Genomic DNA, 19,397 nt, shown 5'->3' on the forward strand with positions numbered 1-19,397 from the left:
AGCTATAACACATCAATTAATCAAACTTAACCAAAATATAGACAATATGATCAATTTCTAACAATGTTCAAACAACAATATGAACATGGATGAACATCATAACAACAATATCACATGAACACGATTTTAACAACATTTCAACAACAAATCACATGAACACGAATTGAACAACAAAGAACAACTAAAATTTGATTGAACAATATTTTAGCAACAAACAATCCTATTTTCGGATTCAACAACAACAACAAACAAAGTATGAAGATTTCTAAATTCAATCATATTGAACTTAAAATCAACTCTAACAACATTACAACAAACAATTCTTATATTAAACTTTAAACAAGATTATGAGAACAATTCAAGCAATAATCATAAATGGTAAACAAGAAATCAAACTATACAAAATTCGGATTCAAGATCATCCAAACAAAGTATGAACATGAATGAATCTATTTTAAGACAACAAACATGACGGATTAAACGATTAAAACAATATATTCCTTTAATACAACTAAATTCTTTAAACAAATAACAAGATCGACGAAGAAACAATTATGAACTTAAACTTGAACTTAACAATATTAACAATTTCTAACAATACATAAACACATGAAACAAATTGAAGAAATAGTTGATTAAATTTCAATTTGAATCTAACAAACATCAAACTAACAAATACTTACTTAAACAATAATACAAACATGAAATAAACATGAAAACAACTAATTAAACTTCTATTTTGAAATCTGAAAATTAATTTAACGAAACATATGAACAAACTAAAATTATTTCAACTACGGACAAACAAAACAAACATTGAATCATTTATCGATTTTGAATCCGAAAAACAACGAACAACAAAAAAATATGGACGAAATTTGAAAACATAAACCAACTAACCGATTCGAAACAACGACGAATAAACGAAGAAGATGGAGAGGAAGGAGCAGCAGTCCGCAGCTGGCCATGGCAGCATCAAAGCTTGCTCGTCCATGGCGGAAACGTGAGCAGCAGCAGTTGGGGTGCGTTTGGGAGGGTTTTCGCGAAGAATATGAAGTGACGATGCAGCCACAGCTGCGTGAACAGTAGAAGCCATGGCTAGACGCGAGAAGGAAGGCAGCAGCGACGGAATAGCAGCAACACAGTAACAAAAACGTGAACAGCAGTGCTGGTCATGGCGAAGAGGCAGCAGCGCACGTCGAGCAGCAGGTGAAGGAGCAGAAATGGCTGCGTCAATGGCGGACACGGGCAGCAGCTGCGACGGAGAAGCAACAGCGTGGTCTGCTTGGTTGACGACAAAACAGTGGCGACGGAGTGGCTTCGAACCAACTGCTCGACGTGCAGCAGTAGCAGAAGAAGCAGACGATGCAACAGAAGCGACAATGGAGGAATCGAACATGGATGGTCGTTCATGTTGGTGAAGCCGCGGATTGTGTGTGTGCTACGTCGCCGTGGTTGTGTGTGAGTGTGTGTTGTCGACGTGGTTGTGTGTGTGGTGTGGGGATGAAGGGAATGAGAGAGGGACAGCCATGGTTTTTGGAGCTTTGGGGAAGAAGAAGATGATGGGAGGGGTGGCGGATTGGTTTAGTGTTTTTAAGGTTTTCTTCTTTTAATTTTTTTTTGTTTTGTTTTTGTTTTGTAAAAAATGAAAGACAAAAGGGGGTTTGGGTCTTTTGGGTTATGAACTGGGTCGACCCAGTTCGAAATGGACTGGGTCGTAGGGAAGATTGGGCCATTTTTTGGGCTTGTGGCTTAAATTTGAAGAAGAGGCCCAATTCCGACTTTCTTTATATTTTCGCTCTCTTTTCTTCTTTTATTTCTCTAAAACTAAATTATAAAAATACTCAAACTATTATTAAGAAGTAAATTAAGTTATAAAAGCGCAAATTAACTCCCAATAACAATTACCGTACAATTAAGTATTAATTAAGCATAAAATTGTATATTTGGACATTAAATGCTAAAAATGCAAACGATGCCTATTTTTTGTAATTTTTATTTTTTGTAAAACAAACTTAGTTACTAACAATTGTATAATTAAATCCTACATGTGAAATGCGACATATTTTTGTATTTTTAATAATTTAACAAATAAACATGCACAGACAAACATACAAATAGTTACACAAAATATCACAAAATATCACAAAAATTGCACACCAAGAAAAATTATTTTATTTTTGAATTTTTTGGGAGTAATTCTCATATAGGGCAAAAATCACGTGCTTACAGCTGCCCCTCTTTGCCCGAAGACACGAAGGGTTTTCGTGCAAAGATAAAGCGAGCGATTTTTGCCCATCCGAGTACTCCGTGTGAAGCATTTTTTGAAAAAGATTTGACCGAACCTTTGCTTCAAAGGTTTCCTACATATCCTGGGCTAAACAGGAATCAGGTCAATGTAGTTCGAGAAATTTTGGTAGCTGGGACTACCGTTGGACTGCAATGTTACTGTTGTTGCATGTTATTACTACTGCTTACCGATCTCCTTGTTACACCGTGCTTAAAAAAAACAAGAAGCTAGGCTAGAGTACAATTTGTTTTTGTTGCCTTGCTTCCTTGTCTGCTTGCATTTCTTTCGGTGCTTTACTTCTTTTGACACATGTACTTGAGTTTGTACTGTGACCTCTTGTTGCAACCTTCTGTTTCCCGGTGCCGGGGAATTTTATTGTTTCCTGCTGGGGATTCCTATTGTAACCCTCTGTTTTATTGTCCTCTGACTTGATTTTGAAATGTATGCCTCTGTTATCTGGGCGGGCTCCCAATTTTAATACTTGAAAATTAAAGACTTGAAATGTATGCCTCTGTTATCTGGGCGGGCTCCCAAGTTCAATGCTTGAAAATTAAAGACTGAAATGTATGCCTCTGTTCTATAAACATGCTATTAGGGAGAAGGAATCACATCCAAAGGGACAATTGATGTTGGCTGAGATAGAACATAAAAAGTCCAGTAATTCCATCAAGCCTAACTTAATTGTTACTACTGTTGGTACTCAAATTCTGGAAAATTTGAACCCTTTAAACGCAATTCTTAATGCAAATAAAGGGTTCTCTTTACAAGGGGTTAATGCCAAGAAGTTTGTTGGAGTTGGATTGAATACTTCAAATCATGAGGTACCTTCAAATGGGAGTTTTGATTCACATAATCAAGACACTTTGTCCATGATGTCATCTGCAACAAAAAATCCAAATGAAGGGTTTGACCATGCAAACGATGCACATGAAGACGAGATGAGTGATGAATCGAGTGATGATCATGTCCAGAATTTAAATGAGCTTCGGGAGGCAGTTAACTCTAACTGCAAGTCATGGGCAGACATAGCAGAACAGCATGAGGAAGTTGAAGAAATCAGTCAAGAAATTGGATTCCCTTCTCGACAAAGTGGTAATGCAAAGGAAGGGGCAGTAGCTGTGATTGAGCAGTTTGCGAGTCCAACTCCTGCTGGAAATCATGATCGACAGGAAGCAATTTTATTTCCAGAACGTGAGCAGTGTATCACAGACCACGAACGTTCATTATTGAATGCTTTGGGCAGTCCAAACCATCATAAAATAGGATTTTTATCAGGTTCAAAAACGACTGCATGGAAGCAGAAATCAGTGGCAAAAAGGCAAGAACCAGGTAGTGCAAGACAGAAGCAGGTAGCAACATGTTCAAGACAAGAACAAGAAGATCTTTCACTGTATAAGATATGGGGTCCCCCAATAGACTACGATGATGTAGTTTATTTTGGTGAGATAGAGGAATCAGAGGTGAAGGATTCTAAAATGTCGGAAGACAAAGACGACAAAGTCAGTGATATTATAAGTGTTAGGCGACCTCCAATGAGAAATGCCAAACAAAAGAAGGCCGCCTCAACAACATCAACAAGGTCCACCCGCTCTAAAAAGATATCATGAATTTTGAATACTTCTTGAACAATTGGGACGATGTTGAAAAAGACTTACAAATTGAAGAACTTTCAAGTTTCGACAAGAAGGGACAACATTTTAATTCTTTCATCATCTTATTCTATCACTGTATCAGTATCCTCATCTGTAATCTCATCACAGAGTATGTTATAAACTCTGTGATGATCATAGAATACTTGGTCCTCTCAAGTTCTTACTTTTTGCATTCTGGTTAATTGGCGAGGCTTTTTATTTGCCTCAATAGGATTAGCAAGGTAAGGTTAGCCCGGTTTGTGTTGCCTTGGTCCTATGCCTTTGGAAAATATTCACACGGTTATGAGATTATATGCCCTCGTGAGACGTTGCCGACAGCTACACCATGAATCCTCTACATGAGGCTGTCATCATAAGGCAGTGTGAGGCGCAGAGGAGTGATTATATAGCCAAGGCATATGGGTAACAATACCGGTGCTATTGTCCCCCTTATTTGTACTTTTCCTATTTGTTGTATTTTTCTGTTCTTTTATTAATAAAAAACTTAGCCCTAGGGACTTGCCTAGCGGATTGCCAAAAAAAAAAAAAAGGCAGCTGTGAGCACCTAATTTTTGACAATATTTAATTTTTATCACTTCTTCTATGTAAATATTTTAGGGGTTTTAACCTACAATTTTTAGCTTTATTACACTTTTTATTATAGGGTAAAAATACAAAATTTTAAAAGGTGAATTATTACTATTAATATTATTTTATTTTTATTTTTATTTTAAAATAATAAAACAATTCTGAAAAATATTAATTTATTTTTTAATTTTCAGGAGTAATTTAATAAATAAGAAAAAGGGAAGTATTGAATAAAAAAATAAAAGTAAAAGTCGGTGGAATTCTCTTTTAAAAAGTAAAAGAAAGTAGAAAAATAAAAAAAATAAAAGTAAAGTTTTGTGGAAATTTTAAAAAAATAAAAAGTAAAATAAAGTTGGAATTAAAAAAATATAAAGGTATCTGAAAATTAAAAAAAAATTAAAGTAAAAGAAAGTAGCATTTTTAAAAGAAAAGCAAAAGAAAGTGGATTGTTTTTTTAAGAAAAGTTAAATAAGTGGAATTCACTTTTAAACAGTAAAAAAAGTAGAATTTTAAATAAGATAAAAGTAATTAAAGTTGGAATTTAAAAAATTAAAGTAAATAAAGGTGGGATTTCTTTTTATAAAAAAATAAAGCAATTTGTAAGTGGATTTCTTTTAATTAAAAAATAATAAAATATTTTTAAAATAAAATCTGAAAAATGTCGAAAATTTTGCTATAAATAGAAGAGAAAATTTGAGAAGAAAAAAAAAGAAAAGAAGAGAGGGGGAGGAGTGAAATTTAGATTGAAAATTTTCATTAAATTTTTCTTTCAACATTTCGGGCCTTGAATCTTGGGTTTGAAGAAGAGTTGATAGAGATTTTGTTGTTGCTGCTGTATTGACTCTACAATTTTCAGATTTTATTCATTTGAATTCACTCTCTTATAGGTATGTAATTCAAGCTCTTGAGTTAAAAAATGTCGGAGCATCTTTATTGAAGCAGAAGCAAATTGATTTGGTTCTTTTGATAAAGTTTCTTTCATATAGAATCTGTTCGCATGAATGATGTTTCTTTGATTGAGTGAATTGAGATTTACAAATGTTAATGTTATTTTAGTATGTTCATGACTCTGTCTCGTTTTTTTTTTCTTTGTTTTTTTCTTACTTTTTTTTATTTTTCTTGGCTCATGACTTGTAACCAGCAGGTATTGTTTTGTTTACATTTAGATTTCAAGCTCATGTAGCACCATATTCATATTTTGAAATTTAAAGAAGTATGTGAAGTTGAACAATTTGTCAACATTAAGATGTAAAAAAATAGATTGCGTTAGTGGAAGGATCTTATCTTCAATTTATGTTATTGGCTGCATATTTTCTTAAATTAACCATGTGAAAATTCAACTTCCTCTACTTCAAAATGGTACTGTAGAAGTTATAGTGGTGATACTACAGCTTTCTCTTTATCATAGTGTTAAATTAATTAATTACTTTAAGTGTTCTTTGTTATAATCAAGTTTAAAATGCATTTTTGTATGTCCGTGTTTGTTTTGTTCCTTCTGGTTCATCCAAATAGTTCTCAGCATGGTTTTATTTTTTTGTGCTCATATGGTCATTTAAGATTCATTATTGTGTTATAAAATTTTGTTAGTTTCTTTCTAGAATTTGAAAGCGAAAGTCGGTCTTTTGAAGATGATATGAAGATGAACCCAAAGTTGGCACCTGTCTTTTGTTATTTTCATATAAATGTCAACTCCACCTTTCTGAATTGTAGTATGCTATAACAAAAGGCTCTAGTGATATACATGTAGCTAACCCATTTCTTTAGGCCTTTTGTACTTATCAATTTATACCACTCCATCCACAATAAAACCTCAAAACTCATGGCCCTCATTTAATTAATTTTAAATCCTTAGAATTCGAGGCATGCCATTTAGCGAATTTTTTATGGCCCTCTCAAAGTTGAAAAATGTGTAGTTGCTTTAGCCGCATAATTTAAAATTACCTTCCTAAAATCGGGTGTGCATTTCATGTGACCCAAATTCAAATCCCAACAACGTTAAATAAAATGTGTCGTGGACCGCGGGTGCATTTAGGTGACGTGGTTCAAGACATATTTTAAATGACGTTGCAATCTTCCTAAAAAATGAATAAGAGCGATTAATAAGTTAAAATTGAATCATAGGCTAAAACATGTATTAAAATCAGATAATAGGCCAATTATAACAGTTGAACGACCGTGCTAGAACCACGGAACCTGGGAATGCCTAACACCTTCTCCCGGGTTAACAGAATTCCTTACCCGGATTTCTGTGTTCGCGAACTGTAAAACAGAGTCAATCTTTTCCTCGATTCAGGATTTGAACCGGTGACTTGGGACACCATAAATTATCCCAAGTGGCGACTCTGAATTTTTAATAATAAATAAATCTCATTTCGATTGTCACTTTAAGTTGAAAAAAACTCCCTTATACTCTTTCCGGGGTGTAGGAAAAAAGGAGGTGTGACATAACTGACAAACCAACCAAATACACATACAAGGCCTACAAGCCCAGCATACTGCACTAGCTGATAGAATATATCTACAAGCTTCTACTTATGGATATACTATGATCGGAACAGGGCCCCGACCTACTCATAACGTATATACATATATACACAAGATGTACATAAAGCTCTAAGACCCGGCAACTCCGAAGAGCATGGAGCTTACTAATCAAGCTGAACTCGGTCAACACCTAATGAGGAGATCCACCCGCATGTTTGTCTGAACCTGCACGCATGAAATGCAGCGCCCCCAAAAAAAAGGGACGTCAGTACAAAATAATGTACCGAGTATGTAAGGCAATATACGGAAAACTAAAATTGAACTGATAATATAATAACTGAAAGTAACTGGGAGTCAAAGATAATCTGAAGATATGCTCCCCTACTGATACTGACACAACTCTCTTAATATAGTAAGTAAAATAGATGTTCGGCCCTATAAGGCTCTCTCTCTCTCTCTCTCTCTATATATATATATATATATATATATATATATATATATATATAGAGAGAGAGAGAGAGAGAGAGAGAGAGAGATAGAGAGAGAGAGAGAGCCTTATAGGGCTCAACCATAGTAGGTATATATATATATATACTGCTCAGTCATAGTAGGCTCGCTCATAGGCGCTCGGCCATACTAGGCTCTGTATCTCGACCAACTGGGATCGCTCATAGGTGCTCGGTCATACTAGGCTCTGTATCTCAACCAACTAGTCTCTCTCATAGGCGCTCAGCCACAGTAAGCTCGGTATATAACTTACCATCAGATCAGAGGTTACCCAATAGGATTATCGCTCGATGGTAATGAAAATATTGTAATACTATATATATGGACTCTCTGATCTCTTGACTGGAAGAAGGAAATACTCAAATGAATATGAAGTCCCGATAAAGAGAATATTGTAACTTACAAAACTAGAAAAATATACGTAACTTGCGAGACTAGCAAAATATACGTAAATTCCAGGATATGAATTTTTCTTTATGCCTCGTTATCAAACTCGTGTAATTACGAGATCATGCTAAAATAAAGGAAGAGCTTAGCCTTAACATACCTGAGCCAATTTTCTTGGTAATCCTTCTAACACATGCCAATCGCGATGAAACACGTAACGGCAAATCGGAGTAGAGGGAAAATCCATATGATATTCTTGAGAAAGATTGCACTGTACTCCCTTATAATTACAAAATCTCACGTTACTTTGAATTGTTGAAGACCTTACATGATTAGGTGATATATGCAGATGCATATTTTGAACACTCACGTTACTTACTATTTTTCTTACAAAGATTTTCTTAAAAAATCATACTTAGCCATCCTACAAAATCTTAAGGTTTTTGGATGTCTTATAGGTGGATGTGGCAGCCACTATATCCCATAATTTGCCACCTTATCTAATGACTTAATGAGTCATGAATGATAAGGTGGTTTGCTTCCATACGGGGAGGGGCCTTATCCTTATCACAATTTCCAAGCCACTTAGTTTCTTAATTAATTATTAATCCTCGTTAACCAATAATTATCCAATTATCCACATTATTAGGAATTATCTCAAATTATGTAAAATACTACTTATTTTTAACACACCTTATAAACCTTACTATCATGGTCATGTGGTACTTTGTATGGCACTAGTCCATAAATACCGAGTATTTTAGCTCGGGCCATATTTTATCCCAACATGCCAACTTTGACGAAACCCATTTTCTTTGATTTGCTTACCCTAACACCTTCACGAATTAACTCATTACTAGTTTGAAATAGCATAATACTTATGATCTCAAAATAATCTCATTCCCGAACTTACGTCGATTAACTTACGACGAAACTTTAACGTATGAAAATGCGGAATGTAATAAACCCGCCTAAACTATACAATATCTGTCAGTTTCCTATCTATACTATCGCCTGTCCCTGAAAACCCCCTGAACTATATCCCCCTTCATGTTAAAACTCCCCGTCTCATTCTTACTAGTGCGCATGATACACACTCCAAATAATTTTTAAAACCTTCCATGCGGCCATCCACGTCGATATTTAGTTACGTTAATCTTAAAATCATTCTTAATTAATATATCTTAATCTAATTACATGGAAAAATAAAAAAAGGATTTTATTCTGTCATTTAACTCTCAAAGTATTGGTATCTTTGCTCTCTTCGAAACAATTCTCTCATCGGAGATGGGAGATACCTTCTCTAAGTAGCAATTCTCTTCATTAATCAGGGTTTCTACCATCGATTTCTCTGTCTATTATTGCTGCTATTCGAAATCAGGATAAAATTTAGGGTTTTGTGATTGTTTATTGAGATTTGCAATTTATATCAGTAAACAAAGATAGAGAAGAAGAAGAAGAAGAAGAAGAAGAAGAAGAAGCAGAAGGAGGAGGAGGAGGAGGAGGAGGAGGAGGAGGAGGAGGAGACAAGTAAGTATTCAAATATTTGTTGGGTAAGAAACAAAGAAGACAAGTAAGAAATAGAGAAGACGAATAAGAAACATTTATTGGGCACCATTGTGTTTTATTAAAAAAGTTTTATGCCTTTTCCTTTTTGTTGGGGATTTTGTGTTCCTTTTTTTAAATAAATTTTGGTAAGATTGAAAGGATGGATAAAATGAGAAAGATAAGAAATAAATTCAATAATAATAAGAGAAAGAAAATTTCAAATGGATTAAAATGAAGAATTGGAGAAGAAAAGGTGTAGTATAAAGAAAAAGATGATAAAATATAAGTTTTAGAAAAGGGGGCAAATTAACCTTTAGTTGTTGTCAGGTGGTCCCATTTTAATGGTTATTAGGGGTGGCAAAATGGTTAAAAGAAAATAATTAACCACCCACATTATCCACTATAAAATGGTTTAGATAATGAACTTTTTAAAAACGGGTCAAATATGGATAATAACCATATTATCCATTTAGAAAATGGATAACCAATGGGTCTAACTTTTACATTTGTAAAGCTTCAAATTGGGAGTTCCTCAAGTTAGGGAGACAAAGAATTCTCCGAAAAGCGATCATATGCAAGAAGTCATGGATAATATGGTTATCCATATTATCCGCCGGTTAACTCATATTTTATCCATATTAAATATGGATCGGGGCGGATAATTTATCCATTTTTTCATTACCCATTTTTGACCCGAATCATATCCGACCCAACCCGCCCTTTTGCCACTCCTAATGGTTATTGTCACCCTTCACGCACTCTTAGGCGATTTATTTCACACAATATGTCACATAAGAGATGGAGGGCGTTATTATGAATGGGGATATAGTTCAGGGGGTTTTCGGGGACATGCGATAGTTTAGGTAGGAAACTGACAAAGATTGTATAGCTTAAGCGGGTTTGAGGGTATTAACACTTTGTTTTACTTTATTTGATTCCTAAAATAAACTCATTATCTAATTTGAGCTTTACTCTATTTAAGTTGTTATCATGCCTTACTTTATTAAAATAAATCCTTCGAATATTTTATGGGCAATTTAAACGGATACGATGTGCGTGATGGCACGTGGACTTTGCCGTGCGGGTAAGACTTATGTTGTGGCACGAGATATTTGTCGTGCGAAGGTGATAGATAATGTGGGCACAAGGTGCCATGTGTGTAAGATTCGTGATTGTGGCCTATGGTTTGTAATTATGAGGTGTAGTTTCTCGGGGTGATTCTTGTTGTAAATCATGTGTTGGAACGACCTGATTACTTGAATTGTCACTTGATTTTTTAATTGACTTTATTCATACTTTAATTGTGTTCTGATTATTTTGCTGCTTTATTATCTGTTACTTCTTGTTTCTATTTTTTTTTTTCTATTATTCCATTGTTAGTTTTATATTAATATTTTTTCCGTTGTTAGCTATATATTGATGTTCTTTCCACTTTTAGCTTTATATTTATATACTTGCACATGTTTATGTCTAGTGAGTGTTTTGACTTGAACCTCGTCACTACTCCACCGAGGTTAGTCTTGATACTTACTGGGTACCGCTGTGATGTACCCATATTATGCTTCTGCATATTTTTGTGCAGATCTATGTACTTCAGATGGTATTAGTTTAGAGGGTTGTGCATGTGCGGTTGGAGACTTCAAGGTATACCTGTCGTTCCGTTGGCAGGCCTCGCAGTCACCATGTTGTTTTATTTATGCTACTGTTTAATTGTAATCCAAATAGTATTGTATTTTGGAATGTCCTGTGTACTCTTCGTAGAGCTTATGACTGTGTATTACTGGGTTTTGAGATTTTTGAAAGTTGTATTATGTTATTGCTTGTGTTTTGGTCCATCATTCGTAGTTTTATTTAATATGAAATTGTTATATCTTGTCTGATATTGTTGTATGATAGGCTTGTCTAGTTGTAGAGACTAAGTAGCATAACGATCCTAAATGTAAGATTTTGGTATCGTGACATATACATTATATATAAAGGTAGTATTTTTTCTACAAAATGTTGCTACTACTTAGAAGGGGTCACTCAATGTTACTTACTAAGTATACATTGATTATTATATTCATGTTGCACTTGTTGCACATCTTAACTGCCCTAGGAGACTGCGTAGGAGCAGATTTGAAGATTCAAGGTAAAGTTGTTTTGGTCGACCCATAGTGCCTTGAAGTCACCTCTATCATTTATCTATTAGTGTTTCTTTCATTCGGACAATACATATGTTATGTTTCATATACTTGGATTATGATTCGATTGTAGTAGCTCAATTTTGTAACACCAGTTTTGGGGTAGTATTGATGTATCATCGTACTTTTTTGACTTATTTATGTTATCCTACTAAACTTTATTATGTTTTTAATCTTGTTCGTGGTTAATGTGTTGTTGGTTTATCTAGAGGTGGAGTTAAGTGTTATCACGACTCTAGTGGAATTTGGGTCAAATGAAAAGGAAGAAGAACAGTGTAACAATTCCACCAAGATAAACTAATTGTTAATATAATTCATCTTTTTATTATTGTGTCACAATGAATTTACTAATATGACACAATAAATTTTAAATGACAATTATAACAAATATTTTATTTAAAGTAGCAATTAGTATTTTAAAAGGCATTTCCGAGACGAGCCCTGGAGGGAGGCGCACCAAAAATATCCCGAGGCGATGGTGTGGGGCGAAAGTCTTAAGATGCGTATGGCCAGCAATTCGGGGCGTATGCCCAGCAATTCGAGGAGTACGCCCGGGCGTTTGTGGCGTATTGTTTTAGTGAGGAATAAGCCCGGGCGTTTGAGGCACATTATTTTAGTGAGGCGTAAGCCCCGGAAACCTTTTTAAATTAAAACAAAATTAGTTGAATAAGTCTTTCATATAATACCCAAATTCTCAAAAATCAGCTTGGTAATTACTCAAAAAATTTAAAAAGGAACTGAAATGTAGTAAATTTAAAAGTCAAGACCTTTTTTATTGATTGAAACCCTAATTTATGGTCTTCCCAATTATTTATCTTGTTCGTTAGTCTATTAATATCTCCCAAAAGTAACGAATATTCAAAAAAAATTACAAATACAAAGAGAACTTCATTCTCCTTCATAGCAGCAAGTTATTCAACGTTCAAATTACAGGCTAGTCATCTTTTTAGTTCCTCAATGTAGAAAATTTTATTCTTTTCAATTCATGTCACTTGTGCTTCTAAGTAGTGTATAATAGATTGTTTTGACACACACACACACACACACACACATATATATATATATATATATATATATATATATATATATATTAGTTTTTTTCATTTTTTATGTAATTTTACCTATGTATAAATATTGCTGCTACTATATTATTTATAAAATATTAAAAATTAAATGCTTATGGGACTTACGCCCCTGCCTCGGGCTTACGCCTCGCCTTACGCCCACGCCTTTTAAAACGCTCGTAGAAATACAATAGGATAAAACAATTACAACTAACAGTTTGTTTGGATGGTTGTTACGCATCATTTAATAATGTATCGTATCGTACTGTATTGTATTGTACTGCATCGTTTGATAAATACAATATTTTGATAGATTGTATCGTTTGCTATTGTTTTATGATAACATGCACCAGTAATATGAAGAATAAACTTGTAATATTATAAAGAAAAATTATGATACAACGTAAAATTACTATATAAAAGGGCAGGGTAAATGATAAATAAAATAATTTAATAATAATAAAGGGTGAGATAGAGAGAAAAAGACAAGGTAACGACGCAACCACACCAAATCGATCGTTACATAAAGTAGCATATTTTGTCGTTATGTAACGACGAATTTAACAATGCAATATAATAAAATTTAAGTAACAATGAAAATAAATATTGTATTTAAATAACAATATCATACGATACAATGGTAACAAAATTAAAGTCCAATTATTTTGATTCATTTGGGAGTGACGGAGCCTAAGGACCTTAAGACTTTGGTGGTTTCCAGGGATGGGTTCGTTTTGCATAGACTTGATACTCATATTGACATTGCTATCGACGAGCTTTCCGTACAATTCATCGGCTGCAGATACAGAAACTCATTTGGGATCTGAAACGGAGTCACTAACTCGGGAGCTTCTGGAGTCGGCGAGGGAACCCGAGTTTTTGGATTGGTTGAGAAGGGTGAGAAGGAGAATCCATGAGTACCCAGAATTGTCATTTCAAGAGCACCAAACCAGTCAACTCATCCGAAATGAGCTGGACTCACTTGGCGTCAAGTACTCCTGGCCAGTGGCTAAAACTGGTTTGGTGGGAAGCATAGGGTCAGGTGCTCAACCTTGGTTTGGTCTGAGAGCTGACATGGATGCTCTCCCCCTTCAGGTCTCTTTCTTGCTTCTTCTATTTACTATCATAAAACTGGTTAGTCATAGTTATGTTTTGTGAAAGAAACCCAATAATATTGAAAGGATTGATCTTATTTAGTTGTTATTCTTTTGGTTTTGCCATATTATGCATTTATGGCAGCCGAATTTACCATCCAATGATTTGTTATTTTGTTAGATGATTGCATTGAATTGAAAAGTTGGGAAAATGGGGGGGGGGGGGGGGTGTAATTGCTACAAAAACTTTCTGTCAACTGATTTATGGCTGCATTTTGTGAATGAAATTGTAATTGCTACAAAAACTTTCCGTCAACTGATTTATGGCTGCATTTTGTGAATGAAACACATATCGGGTTAAGTTTTTTAGTATGATCATTATTTTTATTTTACTTTTGCCCTTTGTGTGCATCTGTGTTTTTTTTTTTTCTTTCTTCCCATCAGTTACTTATATACTGTACTGAGTTTCTCGGAAACACAAGCTTAATTATTTGATAGTATCTTTCTTGTGTGCAATAGAGTTTTTTTTTTTTAAACTCTAAATAACTTAGGTGAAATATTCTTTGATAAGGATGATTTAGGTGAAATATCTCACAGAATTGGTCAACTTAGCCTTTAAAGTCAGCTAATTAGGATAAAGTTACTTGGTTATTTTGTAACTCAAGGAAAGACTTTAAGATTGATGAGTTTTCTTGACACTGCACAGGCTTGAGGGGTAAATCATATGCACCCAGCTGAGCTTTATAGAACAAGTAATGCTATAATGAACCTGTAAGCTATACGTAGTGATTGAAGAAGGGGAAATCACTTTCCTTGTGGTGCTAGGTGAGAGAGATTTTCAATCATTCTGTAGTTAGAATTTGGAATGTGTAGCAATTAGCAAACTCTACTTAAAATTCTAAGGTTAAACAGTAAATTAACATTATTTGTTACATGCTTGAAGAAAAGATTGAGACCACCCTAGCATCTCCAATATAAGCCACTAAAAGTTAAACCTAGTCTTCCTTATGAAAAAGAAAGAGTGAAACATATTCTTCGTGATGTGGATGCAACCACCAAACTGCTGTATCAGTTACATCAAGCATGCATCTGACAGTGTATACCTTCGGCGGCTTGAAATTACCATTAGTTCATCTTTTTGGCTCATTTACCATATTATCAATTTTTTTGTTGTTCTCACCTCCCTCCTTTGCAAGCCAAATTCCTCAGTGCTGGGCTGCTAAGAAGTTGACGTTGTGGATCTTCTGTCTTTCTTGTCAAAACTGCCATTTGGTTGAACTTTAGGAAATTGATGTGATGCTCGCCTTATCTTCTATTTGAGGATTCCACAACAAACACATTATGTGTCAGTTATATCATACTTATGTGTGAGGATAATGTGACATTTTGGTGTAACATGTTTGATTACAAGCAAATCATTCATTTCTTTCACTAGCTGTTAAGCAGAAGTAGATTCAAATGGAAGGTTGAGAACAATTGCAAATTTGAGAGTTGAAAATATGTTTCTGAATTAACTATATATTGTAGTTTGGTGAGCTGTACTTGAAACAAGGGTATTTCTCAGGTCACACTATTCTGTTCTGCGACCCCCTTGGGAGGCAGCAAAAAGAATGACCAGAATATTGATCTTATTATCATCCTTGCTCAATCTGTGCTTTGTTAAATGTTTGTACTAGAGAAAGAATTTCATCTTTGGTCAATCGTGCTTTCTCAAATGTTACTAGAAGATAGAATTCCTCTACGATGACTAGGCTAACTGATTCAAAGTGTAACTTTGAAGGAGTTGGTAGATTGGGAGTACAAAAGCAAGATTGATGGCAAAATGCATGCCTGTGGCCATGATGCTCATGTCACCATGCTGCTTGGAGCAGCCAGATTGATTCAGAACAGAAGGGACAAGTTGAAGGTAGGATAATAATTATTATTGATGACCTAACCATGTTTTTCTAAATTCTAATAAACTTATTTGGCTAATACTTCACTCGGAACTGAAGGGCACAGTTAAGCTTGTCTTCCAACCTGCAGAAGAAGGTTATGCGGGTGCCTCCTATATGTTAGAAGAAGGCGCATTAGATGGGTTTAAAGCAATATTTGGCTTGCATGTCTGGCCATTTATGCCCGTAGGCACTATTGGTTCGAGACCTGGTCCTATTATGGCTGGATCAAGCAGGTTTACTGCAGTGGTGCAAGGGAAAGGCGGCCATGCAGCAACACCACATAAAACTAGGGATCCAATGTTGGCTGCTTCTATGGCAGTTCTTGCACTCCAACAAATTATTTCTCGAGAAACTGATCCTCTGGAGCCTAGGGTATTTATCGCTATGTTTCCATTTAGTTACAATATAATCTGCTTCTTGTTTAGAATCCTAAATTCCAAGCAGAATGGTCTAAAGATCCCTGTTGATTTGTAATTATATGCAGGTTGTCTCTGTTACATTTGTAGATGGTGGTCAAGCTGGAAATGTAATCCCTGCAAGTGTAAGGTTTGGTGGAACCTTCCGGTTCATGACATTAGAAGGATATTCCTATCTTAAGCAGAGGATCAAAGAGGTATGCATCAGGGTTTTGCGAGGGGACCAAGTCCCTCCCCAACTTCTAAAGAACTTCCCGACCATTTGAGCTTCTATATAAACTGTAGCTTTGCTAACTTCACCTGCAATATCAGTCAATAGAAGGGTCAACAGATAAATCTACAACTTGTGCTTTACCTTTCAGAATAAATTCTTCCACATTACTCACTATAGTTCAGCTTTCTAGTAATATCTTGTTGGGTATATATTAAATGTTATTGTTGATGAGTAACACTAGAAATACTTGCTACTCACAGATCATTGAGACTCAAGCAGGAGTACATCAATGTTCTGCCACCATTGATTTCATGGAGGAAATGAGGCCATATCCTCCAACTATAAATGATCCTACTATCTATGATCATGGTAAAAGAGTTGGAGAAATCTTGCTTGGCGAGAGTAACGTGCAGCATTCCCCAGCTTTAATGGCTGCAGAGGACTTTGGGTTCTATTCCCAGAAGATGGCAACTGCATTTTTCTTCATTGGGACACAAAATAAAACAGCCGTGTCTGCTATTAAAGGTTTGCACTCCCCATACTTCACCATTGATGAAGAAGTTCTTCCAATAGGAGCAGCCCTCCATGCTGCTGTTGCCATATCTTACATGGATACACATTCTGAGTCAGAGTGAAACAATAGATATTGGTTGTTGTTACTGTTTGGCAATCGAACAATCATCTTGCTTGTTAACAAAAATGTTGAGATTTGGCTTCTTTATTGGCAGAAACATCAATATGCTTGATTTTTTTCCCCGCCAGATTATGTTTTGGATAATTCACGGATGTGAGATATAGTTTTAGATAGTATGATTGAACTGCTAGCAACTGAGTCTGTCATGTTTCTCGGCTTTTTCCTCTACTCCCCCCTCCCCCCCCCCCTTTTAGGGTCTCAAGGTGTATTTTTGTTTTTATCGCTTCTATAATTCATATAAATAGTTTATGCAAAACAGTTGCTAATTTTTAGTTTATGCAAGAACCGTTTAAGTCGAGAGTTGTTGTTCTTTTGAGTTTTCTTTTGTAATTAGCAAGTGATGACGTTCAAATCCACTACTAAAAAGTAAATGGATACGGTCGTATGCAATATAATTTACCCAATTATGAGTCGGGATCGAATCCCACAGAGAACAATATGTAGGCGATTAGGAATGTAAGAGAATTATCACTTATTATGCAATGTCAAACACTTAGAATTGATTTTAGAAAAGATTTATACCTAAATGCGAAATGTAAACTAACCTAGAAAGCAAGTAAAATGATCAATGGCTACAAGGATGGATGCATCGGGAATTACACTCAAGTAAGGATCCAATATTTCACGATTTTACAAATATGAGCGAGTTTATGTTAATTAGTCACGAGTAATTATTCTATATTAGCTTCTTCCAAAGACTAACAAGACTTCCTAATTGAATTATCCCTAAAACAATTAAGAGATTAAGCACACTCGGATATGGCTACAAGTAGTTCAATCCTATCCCTAGGTAGAATCTATAAAATGAGGGTTAAAGCCTCAAGTTCTTGTTAATTAATCTTTCCCAACCCAAATAATCTTTCCCAAAATTAATTCGGAGTTAATGGGCGAGTCCTAGGGTTAGTTAATCCCTTTGGAAACATTAAAGAACAAGAATAATTAAAAAAATAATAACTCACTTCATAAAAGATAAAAAATCATGCAATACATAAGCACAACAAGGTATTTAATCCACACTTTAAATATGAATATTTCCATAAACAAGATTCAAGTGTTGGATACAATACAACACACTTAGATAATCAATTCAAAGCAAGGAAATGAAGAAATGAGTACAAATGAGTAAGAAATTCTTAACCACAATCTTCAAAACCCAAGTGTAAGTGCATAAACCCTAGCTTCCAACCTTATTCTCTCTAGCCCTAAGACTGAAAATAAGCCAAAAGATATTTTACAAATGAGCTGATTTGGGTATTAAAGGATTTGGGGCCAAAAAATATGCAATGAATAATTGCCCAGAACTGAAGCACGATTTTCGCATTTGCGAACAAAAGTTCGCAATTGCGAATTATGACCATACTATTGACCTTCGCATTTGCGATCAAGACTTCGCATTTGCGAAGGTTGACTGCCTGGGTTGACTTCACATTTGCGAAGTCTTCTTCGCATTTGCGAAGTCCTCTTCGCATTTGCGAAGACTGCCTGATTGGTCTTCCTTCGCAATTGCGGTGGTCCACTCGCAATTCCCATGACTGCTTTGTTCGCATTTCCCAGAAATGTGTCGCATTTGCGACAACTGAGAGCATTTTCTAGATTTTCTTCTTTTCATCTTCTTTTTGACTCGTTTCACTTGGTTTCTTCAAGATCACTTCTAAATCACATAGAACCTGTAATATAGAAGTAAATGACATTAAACACATGATTTTATCACTCAAACATAGGAAAAATATAGTTTTAAAGACAAGATAAGTTAGTAAAATACCAACTTTTCAGCAAGTTCCTCATTTAAATATTTTTATTTTGTAATTAGAAGGTTATTTAATGTTATTTTTAGGACGAAAAAGATACCCGAAGAGTGGAGATGGAGCACGATGGTTCCTTTATACAAGAATAAGGGTGATATCTAAAATTGCAACAATTATCGGGGTATTAAGCTTTTTAGTCATACTATGAAGGTGTTGGAGAGGATGGTAGAGCTAAGGGTGAGGAGAAGAGTGTCTATTTCTGAGAACCAGTTTGGTTTATGCCGGGGTCGACTTCGGAATCCATTCAGCTTGTTAGGAGATTGATGGAACAATATAGGGATAGGAAGAGGGACTTGTATATGGTGTTCATCGATTTAGAAAAGGCTTACGATAAAGTCTCATGGGAGGTTCTGTGGAGATGTTTGGAGGCTAGAGGGGTACATGTAGCCTACGTTAGGGTAATTAAAGATATGTATGAGGGAGCGAAGACCTGTGTGAGGACAGTGGGAGGTGTCTCGGACCATTTTCCGGTCATGATGTGGTTGCATCAAGGGTCGGCACTCGACCCTTTTTTGTTTGCCCTGGCGATGGATGTATTGACTCGCCATATCCAAG

The 19,397-nt window shown here is 35.2% G+C and overlaps 1 protein-coding gene across 1 annotated transcript; it reads left to right on the forward strand.

Annotated features, from left to right (window-relative positions):
• Positions 1-13,345: 13,345 nt before the first annotated feature.
• Positions 13,346-17,167, forward strand: LOC104241406 (IAA-amino acid hydrolase ILR1-like 3). The gene is made up of 5 exons (XM_009796342.2): positions 13,346-13,777; positions 15,557-15,682; positions 15,771-16,085; positions 16,198-16,326; positions 16,604-17,167. Exons 1-5 carry the CDS (start codon positions 13,406-13,408, stop codon positions 16,976-16,978), a joined length of 1,317 nt encoding a protein of 438 aa, XP_009794644.1. The 5' UTR covers positions 13,346-13,405; the 3' UTR covers positions 16,979-17,167.
• The last annotated feature ends 2,230 nt before the right edge of the window (positions 17,168-19,397 follow it).

This window comes from Nicotiana sylvestris, chromosome 9, assembly GCF_000393655.2.
Source record: "Nicotiana sylvestris chromosome 9, ASM39365v2, whole genome shotgun sequence".
Classification (NCBI taxonomy): Eukaryota; Viridiplantae; Streptophyta; class Magnoliopsida; order Solanales; family Solanaceae; genus Nicotiana; species Nicotiana sylvestris.